The sequence below is a fragment of the Fusarium subglutinans genome (assembly GCF_013396075.1).
Source record: "Fusarium subglutinans strain NRRL 66333 chromosome Unknown NRRL66333_c0000060, whole genome shotgun sequence".
Lineage (NCBI taxonomy): Eukaryota > Fungi > Ascomycota > Sordariomycetes > Hypocreales > Nectriaceae > Fusarium > Fusarium subglutinans.
Window position 1 is genome coordinate 23,471 of NW_023502123.1, and position 17,466 is coordinate 40,936.

Here is a 17,466-nt window from a genome sequence, read left to right on the forward strand (position 1 = left end):
CAACTCACGATACTCATCAATGAAACCAAGAAAAACTCGAGCCGTCGAATAACATGTGATGAAAGATAACAAGCTGTTCTTTTCAAGCAATACCTCCCCTCTAACAATTACTATCATCCTCCTACTAGACCTTCATCATCGCACAATGTACCCAAACCCCCCTCCCCCCATCCACACCAGCAGCCAATCTGATCGCACCACGCCAGTTCCCTCTATGCGAGGCAAAGACAACAGTTGCTGCAACTCTACAAGCAGCAGCTGGGTTGTGTGTGCCAACGCATCCCCCCCCAAGACCACCAAGACACCAATCATGCGCTTACCTCCACATGCATCCTCTTCCAATCACTGACTGCCAGACGAGTTCTGCGCTGAGAGCTCACCGAGAGGCCCCCAGCCATTCATATTTGTTAGACAGACCGACTCGTTGACTCTCTAGCCAGTCATGCAGCCGTATTCGGTATATTATCGACTATTCTCAGCTGCCTCCGGCTCTAACTCGCCACTTTAGTCTAATGCAACTATCCTTATTCGTCTGAATGTCCAGTGAACGACATTTCGTGCTACCTACTCGACTCGGATTGTATTTTGTACAGGCGGTGCGCTGGCCATGCTGCTCCACCATCAACACTCCACCGCCTCCCAACAGTTCACGACAACTTCATCCATATCTAGCTCCCGCCTTTTCCCCAGTCTCTATGTATGTCCTCATTCAGCCGAGGATGTCTTTCCTTTCATGCACGTCAGCGCGTGACTATCCCAACAGCGGTTGACAGGTTGCCATGCTTGGCCATGGTGTGTTGTCATTACTCATGAACAGTCATCAACACCCATCGACGTAGCTGTCAATCCAGCTCACTACCTCCTACTGAGGCTCAACACCTAGGTTATACCCTACAGCCACATGGCACTTTGGACACCGTTACCCTCTAGCTCAATCGGTGCACTCATCCCATCTACTTCGTCTACGCCTCCGACTGGCCAAAATCATACAAGCTCACCCTAGTTGCACAAATTCTTCTAGAACCCTGCTATGCGCCAGTCATTAAATGCATCGCCGGGAAATGTCTCACATCAAAAGCATTGATCTTAATAGACGCATAAATTCATAGATGCATAGACAAGTGAAGTCTACATCTTAGCCAATGAAGGGTATAATATCAACGCTCCAACCAGAACCCAAACCAGTGCCATATTAGGCATGCCGCAACTCTGCACGAGCTGTATAGTCACTAAACCGCCATTTTTTTCATGTACTCAATATCATTCATCCAGTTTAACGGCTTGGGATCCCATTAAATTCCCCTCCCAAACCGAATATCAAAATCCTTCAGAACGCTCATTATACTTGCTGCTTCAACCTCAATCGGCATCATCGCGCCAGGTGGTGCTGGCCGAGTACCAGGTCTAGGTGTGGCCTTAAGCTTGGGCAACCAAGAACCAATATCATCCGCCGCCTTGGAAAAGTTGCGATGACTGGATAGTGTCTGGTATGCCTCAGCGCAACTCAAACCCAGGCTTGGTAGACTTGGGAGATTGATCTTCTCTGGTTGCGGTGGCTTCTGGGTCTTACAGCAGCCGCCACCAGCACCCTTGCCGCCGCAGCAGCCACCAGAGCTACCGTCCTTACGGTTCAGGTTGGCTGCCATGAGACGGCAGAAGAGCCCAGACTTGGGATCGGCCTGACACTGAGCACAAGTACCAGGTCCGTTGGGACCACAGCCACGACGCTCAGTCGATTGAGTCTGGGGACGGCGAGGAGGAAGCTTGACAGCACCATCGGCCGTCATCTCCATAGCGAGAATAGGAGGATCAGTATCCTCAGGAGGCGGGGTCTGAACCTGCTGAGAGATGGGAGGAAGAGTATCATTAGGAGTCATGGCGGGAGTCGCGAGAGCGGTATCAGCGCAGACGCAGTAGGTTCCATCCTTGCAGAAGCCGCAGCCATCTCTGAAAGGCATAGAGTCCATGGAAGGGAGTTGGGAGGGAGCAGAAAAGGCCTCTTGGGTCTTGCGGGAAAACATGGCTGTGAAATCAGTCTCGGCGTCGGCATTAGATCGATGCCTCTTCTCGGTAGATACATTAGCCGATGGTGAGGCAGGACGCTTCAGCTCCTGAGACCGATCAAGAGCCTCAGCTACTTCGTCGAGACATTGACAATTTGATGTAAGAGTGCACTTGCCGCAGCCGTTAGCCGCAGAGTTCAATACCTCCTCGGCACAAGCACAATGTCCATTTGGAGAACAGTTGCCACAAGTTATGGCCGTCTCAGTATCATTGGAGGCGCTCATATCGAGGGTTTCTGGGGGAGAGATGATTTGGGAGATGGAAAAGGAGTGGCCTGATTGACGATCAGGTCGTGCATCAGGAAGACTGTGTCTCGGTCCCTGACTGGTGGGACTGTGAAGTGCTTCAAACGGGTGCTGAGAACTCATGCTTCGGGATTGAAAATTTGAGTTAAAGACACCTTCGTCCAGACGACGTTTGAGAGTCTCGGCCTCTGTCTCGACCCTGATACGGTCCTGTCTCTCCCGCTCCAGCATGTTTTCAAGCAACATGCATCTAGATCGGAAGGATTGGACATCGAGTTCAAGTTCATGGATCTTGTCCTTGAGTTCTGATTCATGTTTCTCCTGAACCTCACGTTGCTGATCAAGTTGTTCCTCAAGCTCTCCAACACGAGCAGCCCTCCTCTCCCGAAAGGCCCTCTGAGCTGCGCGGTTTTGAGCCTTGCGCTTAGTGGGTGGTGTATCGGTAGCGGGCTTCCTGCCAGGCTTGGGCCTTGGAGGGATTACCCATTCTTTAGAAGTCATAGATAACTTTGGAGGCTCCGGCGGCGCCTGCTGGGGGCTGATTACGGACGACATGGCCATCTTGTTGATGGAAGGAAGAGCAGTGCGCTGCTGAGGTTGTGTGGGTGGAGGTGGCTTCGCACTCGGCTTAATGGAGAGTGGCGTCCTGTGGCTGTGGGGACCGGATGTGGCTGGTGATGCAGCAGGACTTGGTGCAGCTGAGATGGCCCGATGCCTGGTTCCTGACTGTGAAGCGACAGGTGTCCCAGCTCCAGGGGATGCAGTTGACTGAGGTGATGAAGCCGACATGGTGGGAGTCGACGAGTAATAGATGTTGTGGTTGTGGCGAGATCGGTTCTCTTTTCGGTCGGCCGTGCCAAATCGGGTCGGAGTTCCGAGAGGTAAATCTTGAAAAAATTACCGAAGCAAGATTGTCAAATAGAAATCGCCGTAATCGGGTTGTTATTGTTTTGAGTACTAATTCGAGCTCTTCGTGGGCGTCAAGGGTGGTTTCAGTTGACAGTCAATGCTGCAGATTGATAAGATTGATTGGGACCGAAGCTGACGCAACTGCGATGTGACAGCTCGGTGCGATCTCGGCTTTAGCCTCGGTTGATTGATAACGGCTGAGAGCCAGGTTGACAGATTGATAAGGCGATGAACCCATCCAAGTACATGAGCCGGAGGATTTGTAAAGAATCATCAATCAATCAGAACAAAGTTGAAGAGGGGAGAAAGGGTAGCAGAGAAGGAAATTAATCGCGGGGTGCCTCGTTACTTTTGTGCCCCGAGCACAACCGACGGTTGGGAAGCCAATGGTCCGATTCCAGGAGACGACAGTGGATCTGATCAGATTGATAAGATTTGATTGATAAAAGTTTTGCAGATGTCACACGCCAGGCACGAATTATTTGCGCCAGGCATTCAGAGACAACCAGCCAGATGAGGTTTCATCAGATTACGACCGAATTGAACAGCAACTTTTCTCGTAATATGATTGCCGACCAGGCATTTTTCAGGCAGCCAGTCCCAGTGATGGATCTAATCAGTCATAACTTATTATGGCTCCGCAACACCTTGACCACCTGAACGCATCCAACTGTGAGACCCTCAGAGCAAGTTATTAAAACTCAATTATTGACGCGACAGTCAGGATTCGGCATTTTATCAGCAGTAGCTCGTCGATCTTGCTGGTAATCCTCCGCGGCAGTTCAAATCATGTTGCAGGATATTCGCAGTCTCGTCATAATGTAACGAAAGGTAGCATCCTCACTGAAGATCTCCAATAGTTTTCTCTGTTGAATGGATTCCTCCGCCGAAGCCCCTCCAAAGCATTGACACTCACCTTCTTCATTCGTCCGAGGCTCGGGCTCACCTGGGCTTGGCCGGCATAAGTCGGAGTTGCACGAGCGAATCCGTGATCACGCAGCCATCAGATAAGATCCTTTCAGCATGCATAACTCTAGTGCCGATCCCAGGGTCTTTACTCCGACTTCGCTGCGCAATGGCTTCGACACTCAGCCCTCTCTGAAAACAGGCCTGGAATCACCATGGAATTTGCGGCGAACTGTTGGGAAATGTCCCGCTCACGTGGGTGAAGTTGTTATATCCGGACTTTAACAGCCGATCATAGGACCTTCATTGAACTTACAGCTTCCTTCCATCCAGTGGGTGGTGGTTCGTGCCACTTGATGTTGGGGCAAGGTACCGAGATTCGGTCCAAATGATGTGACATTGAACTGTAGCAAGGGTTCAATGCCGCCTGAAACAGCACGGGATTTTTGGCATCTGACATGGTCAATTGAAGAGGCCCAATGTTTAGTGATATTAATGAACTCGAAACTTGTGCCTTCAATGGGATACTGACTGAGTCTAACTTTCGATCTTCAATCTGTCTAGGCCAGCTGTCCCCTGGCCTGGACTTATCCTCGGTAACACATTCTTGGGACAGCTCGTCAAACGTAATGTGATCCGCTTCTTCTCGGTTTCTCTTTGCCCCCATCCACTTGATTCGGCCATGGCATTCAGCACTCGATCTCCACGGAGCTAAACCTTTTGCCAGGTTGCACGGAGCAAGTCTAGAACCGAACGTCGATGATGGCCAATGAGAAAGAACTCCTCACACGGAATTTGGAGTTCCAGATGAGGTGATCTTGGCGGCCGGTATTGGTATCGGGAACAAATAGCTTTAGATCCAGGGCTGTGAACGACGGAACAGTTCTCACGATGTCTTATTTTTAAGGAGACTATCGTAGGAAACAACCCCTAATTTCGCATCAGCGGTAGATATATCATTATCCTGGAAATTATATACACTTATTGTAGAGATAGATCTTCTAATATGACTAGTATCAATCTATGGAAATGAATTCGCATGAAGAGTGATCAATTTGCAAGTTCCAGGGTCTGGGGTCATGGATAAGATCAAAGTATCCAATCAGGGCTAGCGCAGCCGAACCTCACCATCAGAAGCTCCTCCACCAAATCCATGCCACCTAACCTTTAGCCTACGTCGAGACACTCACAGACAACCTCACGGTCTACAACCAACCAAAATGGCCGCCGCGCCAGATAACCTCTCATCTCCAATGGCAGATCTCAGAGTATCCGCCCCATTTACACTCTCCGGCTCTGACACTTCCTCTGTCGATGATGATGCTCCTCTCCCGTTTCCCGAAGCTCTCCCTCGCGCCGACTTCTTAGCTCCAGACTTCCAACCTGCCGCCTATCTATCTGCTCTACCACATCGTCACCAGACCCTGGAGGACTTGCGGTCAGATCTTCGCGACAGGAGTGCGGCGATCAGCTCCGAACTCCTCGAACTCGTCAATTCGAACTACACAGCCTTTCTTTCGCTCGGTAGCGAACTGCGCGGCGGCGACGACAAGGTCGAAGATGTCAAGGTTTCTCTACTTGGTTTCCGACGAGCTGTAGAGGAAGTCAAGACGAAAGTTACAGAGCGGAAAGAGGAGACGAATACCCTCAATGGCGAACTGCGTGGCGTACGATCAGCCATCGAGAAAGGCCGAAAAATGATCGAATTATCTGAGCGTCTCTCATCACTAGAAGAACGCTTGTCGCTGGGTAGCTTACCGAACAGCGAGGACTGGGACGAAGAAAGCGAGGAGGAAGACGAGGACGACAACTACGGAAGCTCCCCAACAAGACTGCTCGCTTCAGCACAAGAATGCAGCCGCATCACAAAGCTGTTCGAGTCTTTAGACCCAAATGCCCCGTTTGTGATAAAGATGGAGGAACGTTTGACACGGTGCAGAAACACATTGCTGCTAGACTTAGGCAACGCTCTAAAAGAAGCAAAGAAGACCGGTGTAAAAGGACAGGATAGAGTGCTGAAGTGTTTGGCGATATATAGAGTGCTAGATGCACAATCAGAGGCCGTCAAGGCCCTCAGAGGCAATTCATAGCCGCAATGAATAATGATACCCACGACGCTCACAGGGTCTATTCGTAATATGACATATGATACAATTATACAAGCTCAAGGCTATTTTTACATGACGCTCGACAATGCCTCGGGGGTAATCTGCTCCTCTGCATCCTTCAACTTTCCATTCAAGCTTACGCCAGGTCCATGGGTTGTGCTGAGAATAACCTCGTGAACCTCCTTGTGCACCTCCTCTGAAATCTCCGCACACTCCGCCTTGACCTTGTTCAGCAACACCTTGATGTTGTTCTTGAGCTGATCGGGCGAGTAACCCAGCTGTCCAATAGCCATACGGATAACACCCTGCCTCTCACGGTAATCAGCTGCACCGGCAGAGTCTCGCATCGACTTGACGACATCGGGGACGATGGTTCGCATACGCTTGCTGGGCATGAGACCCTTGGGACCGAGGATCTTTCCTAGACCGGCTTTGTTGAGAGCTGCTTCGCTGGCCTCGTGGCAGATGAGACGGTCGAAGTTGATCTGCTCCTTTTTGATGGCTTCGAAGAGGGTTTCTTGACCGACGGCTACAGCACCTGCGGCGGTGGCTTGCTGGGCGATCTCGCTGCCTTCGGGGCAGATGACGGCAATTCGCCAATCGCTCTGGACAGGGTGGGGGAGTCGGACGCTGTTCTTGATGACCGGTCCGTTTCGGGCGGTCTTGAGATTGATGTGAATTTCGTACTTGACCGAAGCAGGCGGTTGTCCGACCTCAACAGCTCGTAGGACTCTGTCGAATATTAGTCTCCCCCGCTTGGTGCCATGTTTCCAATCCCACTGACCTCATAGCTTCACATAACGAGTATTGAGGAAATTCCCTCTTGGCCAAGTTATGTCTCTTAAAGTCCTTAGGCAGCGCCTTCTTCTTCTTTCCAGTCTTCTTAATTCTCACAACCGAAGCCTGTCGAACTTGCTGAGCAGCCGCCGGGGCGAGAAACTTCGGTATCGTGGGAATTGCCGGTCGAGGAGTTTGGAGGAGGGATAGCCTGGCCATGGAGGCCAAGCAACGGTCGATTGGCGCCATTGTGAGGGGATAATTGAGAGCTCTGGCGGACCGGCCCTTGATCGTGATACTCAGAAAAGTCAAGGTTGCTAAAGTGTTTTAGGTGGGCCTGGAATGTCAGGTGTCGACGCTTATCGATAAGCCCCTCGACTCAATGAGACATGAACTTGGGAATGGAATCACTTTTGTTTTGGCATAGGATTGCCTGAGATATCGAATTGATTATGCTAATAAATCTATATACATGTAAACATGCCCATATCACTCGCTATGTCACTTGCTATCTCGCTATCTAATCGACGCAAACAAGCATATCCTTCAACTTGCCCAACACAACCTTCTGTCGCGCAGCATCAGCAGTAGTCTTATCAGCCGCATCTCCAACACTAATAGAAGCATAACATCCACTCTTAAGAGCAATCTCAGTCTCAGTAGGGAGACGATCCTCACCACACCATTCAGTATCACGCTCTGACAAAAGACCAGTGTTGATGCGAGTCAGCACCCACTGGAACTGGGAGGCATCAGTGCATTTACCCTCAACCTTGCCAAAGTTGACGTTGAGATAGACGTCCTCTGGCAGGTAAGGCTTTCCAGAATCGACAATCTTCTTGACGAGAGTGGTCGCGAGCTCAGCGTAGACAAGACTGCGCTTGGGGACGGGGCTAGTGTTGAAGGCCGTATTTCCGGTGGACGCTCCAGAGAAGGCAATGGCTGGGATGCCCTCTTCGTGAGCAGCATAGCAAGCGGCGCCAACAGTACCAGAGAAAGGAACTTGAAGCCAGAGGTTGGTTCCAACGTTGGGACCAGCGACAGCAAGCTCAGGAGCCTTGCCGTCCCACAAGCTAGGACCAAAAGTGTCGATACCGTACTTCATAGAAGTGACAGGGAACGAGTTGACCCAGTTGAGATCAGGACGCTTGGGATCATGGCCAACTGGGCCGCTGTTGGCAGGGCAGCTGTCGTACTGACACGCTGTGGTGCGGTCCTTGGGTTTCTCATCCCTGGAGCCTACATGATGTTAGATGCGATGGAAACGCGTGTTTATGTGACTTACTGCTGCCAGACTTGTTCTCTGCAGGAGCCGAGAGAACAACATCGTAGCCGGCGCTGTTTAGAGCGTCATTGAAAGTGCGGATATAAGACTCTGCCCAGCCATCATCATTGGACTGAACGATCCTCACGGCCTGAACCGCGAGAGGTAGAATGGCGACAGAAACGAAGGACTTCATGATGACTGAGTTGAATGAACGCAATGAGTGTATTGCCCGTATGTGCTTCTTGACCTTTGGATATTGGGGCTGAGGCCTCTTTTGACCTGTCAACCTTATTACAAAGTTGAACGAAAGGAGGTGGGAAACATTAACAATGCGAGTTTCATAGCAGGAGTTTCGAAACTATATATCCCCTTTCGCATAATCCATCCCAATATCTGATTCCTCTAATCATCCACTCCGTCCAATACCACCCTCGTGAGCTCTTAGTGCACCCTAGTCCCAAGCCACCAATCAGCATGCATAACATCCTCCTCACCAGGTTCGCATCAAAGTTTGAAACCCCCAGGTCATCAGCATCGACCACCCACGTGCCGATCACCAGAGCTAATCAGCGATAGCCTTCGACAGTTTCGACGTTCATTCATTTCCACGTTCACAGCTCAGTGGTAAATGACCCCTGGGATAATGTGGCATTGCATGCAGGTCCAAGAGCGCTGTGTTCATTTTGAGGTAACGGCCCGAACCGTTCGATAAGTTTTTAAGCTTTTGAGAAGGATTCGGTGACTGTTTTGAGGGTTGGTCCGGGGTGGAATCGCGAACTGCCGTAATCGGGTCAAGAGCCGGCGCCGATTCGGGCGGAAGTGGAGAAAGCTCCGGGCTCGCTACCGGAAATGTAACAGCGACGATCATCGAGATTACTTTCATGTGACACTCAAGAGCTTGAGCGCTTCCATGAGCATGTCCCGGCGATACCCAGTAATAAATAGAGAAGATATGAGGATTTTAATCCTAGGACATAAAAAGACTTGGACAAGTCTAGGGTAGTACATGGTTTAGTAAATAGTTTCTTTTCTATGTCATTTACAACTGTACTCATCAAGAAGATCAGACGCATTGACACATACTCCAATGGCCTGGCCATGACAGGGAACTCCTAGTTAAACCTTGGTGAGCTTGCTCAAGTTTGCTTAGAACGTGTCAGGGCGGTGTGGATGAAAACACATTCTATATGCTTGTCACTCTCATCCTGTTTCCCTCGATAAGTGCCATGAATCACTGATTTGGTGTATCCTTGATCTTCGACAAGGCATCTTGGATAGAACTGACCGATCACGGTTGAGCAAGCTTGCATGACCTTTGGCTTTAAGTAGCCCATAAGTAGTCAACGCCATAATGGACCGCGGTTATCTGGGCTAGGACATGCTGCCACGGCGGCCAGCGAACACACCTCTTCAGAGTCCTGGGTAGAGCCTTGAAGGTGTGTTGATGGCGCTGACCACTTTTTTTGAACGGAGTTAAAGAGACAATCGTATAGTGACTATAAAGTATTAAAAGACTCTCGATTAGTCTGTCATTGCGCTGGCTGTGCCCATTATCATGTAAGGTCCGGACTCCAGTCCATATTATTGTAGCAGAAGTGAATCAAAGAATGGGGGAGAATATTGGCGAGGAGTGAGAACAGGCGGTATTTGCAGTTGAGTTGTCGTGCATTGTTTGGCACTGGAGAGTCTCTGCCCTAGCAAGCGGTAGTGAATCACACCCAAGACTGGCAAACCAAACTCCAACACTAGAACAGCACAAATTGTCAAACCTTTCATCCTAAACATCTTTCTAATCTTCCAAAGCCCTCGAGATGAATGAATAGTCGCTAAACGATTTGGCGGTGGTGCGCTCGCATCTCTCGCAGCTCGCATCCCGTCCGCTTCCTCCCTTTCCTGGCCCGGAACCAGACACAAAGCAAAGGCGCGACTATTTTGAAGGCTTCCTCTCCCAATGCTTCCCTCGAGAAAACACCGAAGACACGAAAAAGCTCCTGCGCAAGGATGCCACAGTCATCGCAGCCAACCTTCTCATTAAGGGAGGAACAATAACAACCTCTGTCTCTCGCTTTGCATGGGAAGCCGACAAGGTCTTTTGGGACCTTTGGTGTGAGTGAAACCCTAATAGTACTGCTTTAATCGTTAGCTGATCAAGAAATATGCAGTCCTCGGACTACCCCCTCAGTCGAAGCCTGCTTGGCCATGGTCACGACCTCCAACCGAAAAGAATGGAAAGCAGCTTTCGACGGTGTTTGCCACTCTCAAAGAAGACCACGATCGCGAAGGGAAACTGGACATCAACCGTGAGTCTGTTCCCAAGGAAGTAGAGCACCAAGCGGCACTCGAAGTCCCTGTTGGGAATGGCGTACATGAACCCCTGCCGCACCCAGGGGAGGTTTCCTATGAAAAAATATCCGAGGACATCCAGGCCGAGGTCGAAAAGGAGCTGAAAGCCATGAAGGATGCGATCAACGAGATTCTCGACAGAAAAGACACAGAGCAAGCTACTCTCCTTGCCTTCACAGAGTGGTCCATTGATGGCGAGGGGGACTGCTGGAGTCCGTATACGCGTATCGGCATGGCTGGTGAGATCTGGCAAGAGCGGATTGAAGCCCCAGAGGAGAAGTTCAGGGTCTCGATGATGATGTCGGGGCTCCGGAAGCTTGTTGAGTCTGGTGACTTGCCCAACTATGAGCTTTGCATGAAGTGATTGTGGCATGGAGCATGGTGCTTTTGGAACAGGGTATTGGTACCAGATCCATGGATTTCGGAGGTGTGGAATACCGTCGAAAGATCAGCTCGCCGTCTTGATGCATCAAGGATACGTATGAGATCGTGTTTATGTGTAAGACGGACCGGAGCTCTTAGACACTCTGTGGCTTGGGACTACCTTGTAGCTAAAAACCTAATGAAAATCGATGCCTGTATTGAAGGAAGCTAAGCTATGTGTATTTACTTGGTCTGCATCGATGACTATTATTCTTAACACTTCAGATTGCCGCTCATTACATTGAGATGGATGTAAAGAAAGGCCTTGCTACTTTATAGTTCTATTATATTGGATAGGTATGGGAAACAATTTGCGGTATAGAACACCCTTTCAAGTATTCCTTTTGAAGATAACTCCCCTCTCACCGACGTTCGCCGTCACTGTCACTACCACCACGACTAACCTTCCAATGATCTCTTCAGTCTGCAAGCTACGCTAAAGGCACTGCAGGTGTCCGTAACCTCATCAGCCATGTGGCCCGCTTAAGCCAACGGACAGATCCAACAACGTGGTCTCACGCTGTAGGCTAGCTCTACATCGCTTTTATCTGGTCTCCCTACAGCTACCATTATGCACATGAAACTCGCCACTTAGAATGGCTCCGAGTGATGTGCTAAGCGAGGCGAGCAGTGAGAAGGCAGAGAGTACACTGGCAACCGGACGGGCAAAGACATGGGCAGCCTCGTGAGTCGGGAATAAGAAAAAGAACACATGAAACCGCAGTCAACAGAAGTCTAAGATCCGTACAACACTTATAATGGGAGCCTGCTGGTAGGACTTAAGCTTGAAGGAAACCCTTTCTCTCGCTGCACCGAAACTCGCCCCATACCTAACTTCGCATACAATAATATCCGAAACTTATGCAACACGCCCGCGAATAAACCACTTGATGCTGCCATCATCATCGGTAAAGACTTTGGAACTATGTAAGTTGCGAAACAACCCCGGGATATCAGACATTAAATAGACTTGAAGGCAGTTCAATCCACTCACGCGAATTGAAGACTGGCGTCGCGACCAGCTGAGAATGCCAACTTAACTACGGTTCCGACGTGGAGAAAGCGACAGCTCATATTCGCTATGTCCACAGAAGCCAGAATGGGGCGAGATGAACAGAGAAGAGAGCGCACTTGCAGACGGAGGCTCCGACTCCTTTTCCTGGCAGTTCTTTTCTGATCAGGATGAAATCCAGTGAGCTTCGTTTCAAGTTTGATGGAGCGTGGTTTGCTATCCTCGAGACTGTTTGACTATTTTAATGGCGTATAGACGTGAACTCATTCACGGCAGAGCGAGTTCCCTTGGCTTCGCGGATAAAATAAATATAAAATGTGAATGGTTTCAATGTTTCCAATGAGTTTGATTGGTATGAGCCTCTGATGAAATTTTGCCGGTTCGTGTGTCCGAGTATGATGGCTCTGGTCGCGTGTGGAAATGATAAGAAAGACTGTGATCGTGCTGCATTCGATGCGCCCTCTGTGTAGCAGCAATATCAGTGCAGGCATGGCGCTTTCTGTTCATTTCGTTGCAAACAAATGGCCGGGATAATTGTTTGATCATACTTGCCCAAAGCGACGAAATCATGTTGATTGCTCACTACCCGTGCATGGCGTTTGCTTTCTTTGTTTCATCCATGCAGCTATCCGAACCATCATTTCAGCTCCCATTCTCGCCACTGCACGCCCTTTTCAATTAATATCATGATATTCTTAGTAGAAAACACGATCAAGTTCTCCGACTCATTATTATCTTTTACAGTCAAGTCGGTACAAAATGGGCGACCCTTGGAAAGACACCATTCGTGATATGGCGAAATGGCTTATGAAAGACCCCCCCTTCATGTTTGCTCACATACAAGGTCAACCAGCAATTGCAAAGGCCATTAAAGTTCCTCTCTTTCTACAAGATTCTTTTTACAGATCGAAATCTAATGCGGATATCATCCATATCACAAATGCGACAAAGAAGGATCAAGTCTTCAAGGAACGAGAGAAGTTGAGGGCCACCCTGCGTCACACCACACAAACCGCGAAGAGCATCAGAACGATGGACTATGTCGAAGCAACAAATATGATAAAGATTGCTCGTCGGGAGAATGGTTGGTACCTTCCAGACGTTGGCAAGAACGACGGTGCTGTTGTTGTCATTATTGAGGCAGACCCTGATTACTCGGCCGAGTACGCTCTCGCACTGATAGCGTGGACTACCATGATCAAAAGACACAGTACATCCAGTGCCCGTATGCGGCTTATGACAATGTCATGGGAAGGCCTTCACGATATGACCAAAGCCATCTGGGACTATTGGCCCACGGCTAAGGAACCCCTCCGAGAATATGTGCTGCCATCTATGCCGCGAAATGGGGGACGAGTCATATCAGACTCAAAGAACAAAAGTGCAACGTCAGAAATGATGAGATGGGTCGAAAAAGTCGCCCCTCAAGGCATTCACACTTGTATCAGCTTCCGAAGACCGGCGAGACTTGATGAATCCTGGGATCGGTGCTACCAACATCATCAGCAGGATCTAGACTCTGCAATAAAACCTCGACGGACCCTTTTCATTAACCTTGACTTCAAAACTGCCGAAAGGATTCCTGACGCAGGCAAGCCTCACCTCATAACGAGCACGAACCGTCGCCGGCTGATCTTCGACCTCGAGACACGACAGCCCATCACCGTCACCACAGAATGCTCAAAGTCCGAGGAAAAGCAGCAGATGAGCTGGGTGCACCGATTCAGCGGAGAGAGCACAAATATATACACACAGCCAGGATTCTGCTATGGGGCTAATAAAAGCCGTCGACGCATGAGATTTGCGGATGACCAGATTGGGGGCTTTTTGGCAGCTCTGAGCGAGTTCGACAACTGGCCTCTCGGTATCTCCAACGTCACGCGTCTTTTCGATCCCAGAGGAGAAGAGTCTCAGATCGCTATCGACATTAGGCAACGACTAATTCAGCAAGGGATCCTTCAAAATGATTACAAGTCGACATTAGGGTTGTCATTGGCTCTCCCCAAGGAAACACACGAGGCTTTCTACACTATTCTCCCCCTTGTCGACTACGACCACCGCCTCGCGCTGTTTCTGAGCATCAAGTCCAAGAACGACATGATTAACACAGCGAAAACGCAAATGGCGGCGATAATTTCGGGGAGTAACACGAACTGCTTTGCGTTTGTCTATAAAGTAGCCCCTGAGGTCAATGAAACCAATGACGCAGCCCGAATTGGTCTCTTGAAGCATGTCGCACATACTGGTACTATCATGAAGGGCCTTGGATTCATGAAGACTGCGATAAGCGCAACACGCTTTTCTATGCTCCTACCAGAGATTTACATCATTGATAAACAAGTGCGTGTCTACATGGACGAAGTAAAGCATGTCATGGAGCGGTGCAGAATGCTACTTAAAGTCCTGAACACGTGCGGTTACATCGTTAACGAAACTTTACCTTTTACCGAGGAGGAGCCAGAGGGTATCGAATTCGATGTATTCATGGAAGTCTGGGCCCATCTACTGAGAGCTTATACCTACCAAATTGCCCTCGTCACAGTCGAGCACGGCGAAGTTATTATTAAGGATCTCGTCTCTCAAACACGCATAGAAGCAAGTTTCGAGGTACAGCACAGTTTCGAATGGGAGACTATCTCGACTGACAAGTGGGGCTACGCTGTAGGTATTTACACGAGAGCTGTTCGCGAGAGGGGGAGGACTGTCATCAAAGATTGGAATTGGATCCCGCCCGAGGTTTGGGATCGTTGGAATGCGGAGTTGCCTGGGGGTGTTGGAGGGCTGCGAACCAACTTTAAGTTGGCTAAGAATCGCGATGAGATTTATGAAAAATGAGTAGCATCAATATAGGGGGTGTTTGAAGATATCGCTTCCAGTCTTGCATGGATTCCATTACAATTATCTATGCCTCTCTTAAGTGAATATAAAAGACTCAGATCTGTGCAGCATACTGCGAGTCCATTACTCATTCCAGTTCCATCCGTATACAAGATTTTACAGGAAGCCTGACCGGCATCCCTTCAGCCATATCATCCTTTGGCCTACTCTTATTCTTACTGCCTTTCGATCCGGGCAGCTGTAGTCGTCTAAAGAGCCGCCAACGTGGGAGCAATAGTTTTAAGTGCTCTTCGGGCCTCCGAGGGCAAGTACAGGCTCGACACGCTTCCAATAGGTAGAGGGGTGACTGGAAAACAAGAATTAGTCTGGTGTCCAACTATACGACGGTTTCATCATCCATGGACCGGTGAGAAGACTTTAGCAGGCCCCACCATATGTGATAACTCACCACTTATTCTCTACCATGGTAGATGGTGTGTCGAAAACCTCATCCTATATGGCCCTGGAGACCCTTGTACAGCCTGGCCCCAGCAACGAATGTGTCCTGACTGGCCTCCCCTCCGGGAGCCAATCCTTCAGGCGGTCGTTCATGGAGTTGACGTCGAACTTGACTTTCGACAATTCTTCCTGAGAAAGGATGTCCTTTGGCCCGTGAGCAAAAACCGAGACTGTTTTGGGCCCAGAAGGCAGCATCTGGTGTAGATTCGCCACCGACTCGTCCGATCCATCGAGACAGGCCACCCAGAAAATTTCCCCCCTAATGGAGAGCGTACCCACGATATTTTCCTGCTTGCCCCCGGCCTGCGAGTTGTACATGCAGAAGCCTTCACCATGGGGAACAACTGACATATCCCAAATGCGAGTGACCTCGTGACTCGCAGACTGAGCCTCTTCGGCCATATCCTCATTCTCCCGGGCGTCGTAGCTGGGAGCCTCCTGTTCATTTCCTTGATGAACATAGCCATCCTCCTCATCCCGTCGGGGATACCACTGTTGAGAGTTGTAAAAGTGGGAATAGCCTTCTTCCCGGCCATAGGTATCATATCCCCCGGCTGCATAAAAGCCCTGGCCAATTGCACCACCAGCCCAAAATGCTGGGCCAGCAGCACGACCAGGGTCTCCATAGAAGTTGGGCCATCCAGGTCCAGCTCCAGGACCCCCACCACTTCCTTGAGATGGGTGGAAGCCAACAGGACCGTGACCTCCAGCCCAAGCTCCACGACCGCGACCTCCAGCCGGGTATGGGGCATAGCCTCCACGACCACCATAACCAGAGCCGTAACCCTGACCCCCATAAACCTGGACGCCACCCTGGAATGATGAGTAGCCTCCACAAAGACCACCAGAGTTGGCGTTGAGTGCCCCACGACCACGGCCTCGATCGCCTCCTCGGCCGGGTCCTCCACCGCGTCCACGACCACCACTCTCGTCCTGCGGCCTTTCGTAAGGACCCGCGCGGTACGAATGACCGCCCTTTCCTCGTCTCGTATTCTTTGGCATTGTGTTCGTCTAGTGTGAGTTAGCATCTGTCATATGGTGATAACTTGAGGTCTTACCGCAAAAGTGTTTGGTGGTGTTGTTGTTGTTGTTGTTGTTGTTGTTGTTATTGAGTTGAGTGGGAAATTCGAAAGGAAGAAAGATTGGCGTGTGAGGTAGGTGCGACTGTCAGACAGCTGCCAGGTGCTGGGCAGTGTCAACAACTGATACCGGCCCTTGACTTTCACCACAAAAGAAAAATTTGAACTAACGGGCCAGGCTTTTATCTTCTTTCGCAGAATTAGGTATTCTCCTTTCTTTATCTACGTATCGCTATTCATCATGGATGAGGGACAGTGTTTCCAATGCATCAGCGCAAACCAACCAAGAGAAACCGAAGCACGACCAGCAGATTACCTTAAGAACCCGCCCCAGACACCTCCAAGGAGCTGCAGGAAGCCGTTTGCAAAGCTCAACGAATTCCCCGGATACCGTCCAAATACGCAGCAAAGACGTCGCTACATGTTCCTGCTCTTCGAAGAATGGCTTCGATGGAAGAACTTCGCTGTCAATTAGTGGGAGATGCGCCAGAGAACACAAGCTATCATGGAGTCTTTTACGGGGAGACGGCTGTCCAAGATCAGTCTTTCACATCCGAGGAAGCAAATGTTCGATTATCTTGTTGACTTCTTTATGTGGTGTTACAACGGTTGAACCCCCATGGCCTCTGATCTTGAACACAATACTTACTGTCTCTTATCCAGCTCCAAAAGCCCCGGATTCTGTCACCCCGGAACAGCGGAAGTGGCCATGGTATCCCAACTCAAGGGCCGAATGGCGAATGCGGTTTAATGGATTGTATTATGAGAAGCTGCGACAGGTGTATGACAAGCCACTTGATACTTGCATCACTATCAGTACACTACCTTACCCTTGGACTCTGGGCGCCCGCAAGCGGAAATACGTCGGAAACTCAGATTCCGAAGAAAGGGCTACGAAACGTCGCTGTGGAGATAGACGATGGGAACGAAGACCCTGAACAAGATGAACCCTCAGGACGCCTAAGCTGGTTTAGGAGTTCAGCGGAATGTCCTCCAG

At 49.9% G+C, this 17,466-nt stretch overlaps 8 protein-coding genes across 8 annotated transcripts; 4 read left to right on the forward strand and 4 right to left on the reverse strand.

Annotated features, from left to right (window-relative positions):
• Positions 1-1,292: 1,292 nt before the first annotated feature.
• Positions 1,293-3,098, reverse strand: FSUBG_5911 (bzip transcription factor; the record flags this gene model as incomplete). Its single annotated transcript, XM_036684059.1, has 1 exon — positions 1,293-3,098. The coding sequence occupies one exon, from the start codon at positions 3,096-3,098 to the stop codon at positions 1,293-1,295; it is 1,806 nt and encodes a 601-aa protein (XP_036538484.1).
• A 2,246-nt stretch (positions 3,099-5,344) lies between these two features.
• Positions 5,345-6,214, forward strand: FSUBG_5912 (conserved oligomeric golgi complex subunit 2; the record flags this gene model as incomplete). Its single annotated transcript, XM_036684060.1, has 1 exon — positions 5,345-6,214. One exon carries the CDS (start codon positions 5,345-5,347, stop codon positions 6,212-6,214), a length of 870 nt encoding a protein of 289 aa, XP_036538485.1.
• An 86-nt stretch (positions 6,215-6,300) lies between these two features.
• Positions 6,301-7,258, reverse strand: FSUBG_5913 (ribosomal L1; the record flags this gene model as incomplete). The annotated part of the gene is made up of 2 exons (XM_036684061.1): positions 6,301-6,964; positions 7,017-7,258. 2 exons carry the CDS (start codon positions 7,256-7,258, stop codon positions 6,301-6,303), a joined length of 906 nt encoding a protein of 301 aa, XP_036538486.1.
• Positions 7,259-7,529: 271 nt separating this feature from the next.
• Positions 7,530-8,469, reverse strand: FSUBG_5914 (acid phosphatase precursor; the record flags this gene model as incomplete). Its single annotated transcript, XM_036684062.1, has 2 exons — positions 7,530-8,248; positions 8,295-8,469. The coding sequence occupies 2 exons, from the start codon at positions 8,467-8,469 to the stop codon at positions 7,530-7,532; spliced, it is 894 nt and encodes a 297-aa protein (XP_036538487.1).
• A 1,414-nt stretch (positions 8,470-9,883) lies between these two features.
• Positions 9,884-10,983, forward strand: FSUBG_5915 (uncharacterized protein; the record flags this gene model as incomplete). Its single annotated transcript, XM_036684063.1, has 3 exons — positions 9,884-9,906; positions 10,198-10,363; positions 10,420-10,983. 3 exons carry the CDS (start codon positions 9,884-9,886, stop codon positions 10,981-10,983), a joined length of 753 nt encoding a protein of 250 aa, XP_036538488.1.
• A 1,830-nt stretch (positions 10,984-12,813) lies between these two features.
• Positions 12,814-14,889, forward strand: FSUBG_5916 (uncharacterized protein; the record flags this gene model as incomplete). The annotated part of the gene is made up of 1 exon (XM_036684064.1): positions 12,814-14,889. One exon carries the CDS (start codon positions 12,814-12,816, stop codon positions 14,887-14,889), a length of 2,076 nt encoding a protein of 691 aa, XP_036538489.1.
• Positions 14,890-15,384: 495 nt separating this feature from the next.
• On the reverse strand, positions 15,385-16,392 carry FSUBG_5917 (uncharacterized protein; the record flags this gene model as incomplete). Its single annotated transcript, XM_036684065.1, has 1 exon — positions 15,385-16,392. One exon carries the CDS (start codon positions 16,390-16,392, stop codon positions 15,385-15,387), a length of 1,008 nt encoding a protein of 335 aa, XP_036538490.1.
• Positions 16,393-16,710: 318 nt separating this feature from the next.
• Positions 16,711-16,944, forward strand: FSUBG_5918 (uncharacterized protein; the record flags this gene model as incomplete). Its single annotated transcript, XM_036684066.1, has 1 exon — positions 16,711-16,944. One exon carries the CDS (start codon positions 16,711-16,713, stop codon positions 16,942-16,944), a length of 234 nt encoding a protein of 77 aa, XP_036538491.1.
• Positions 16,945-17,466: the final 522 nt, after the last annotated feature.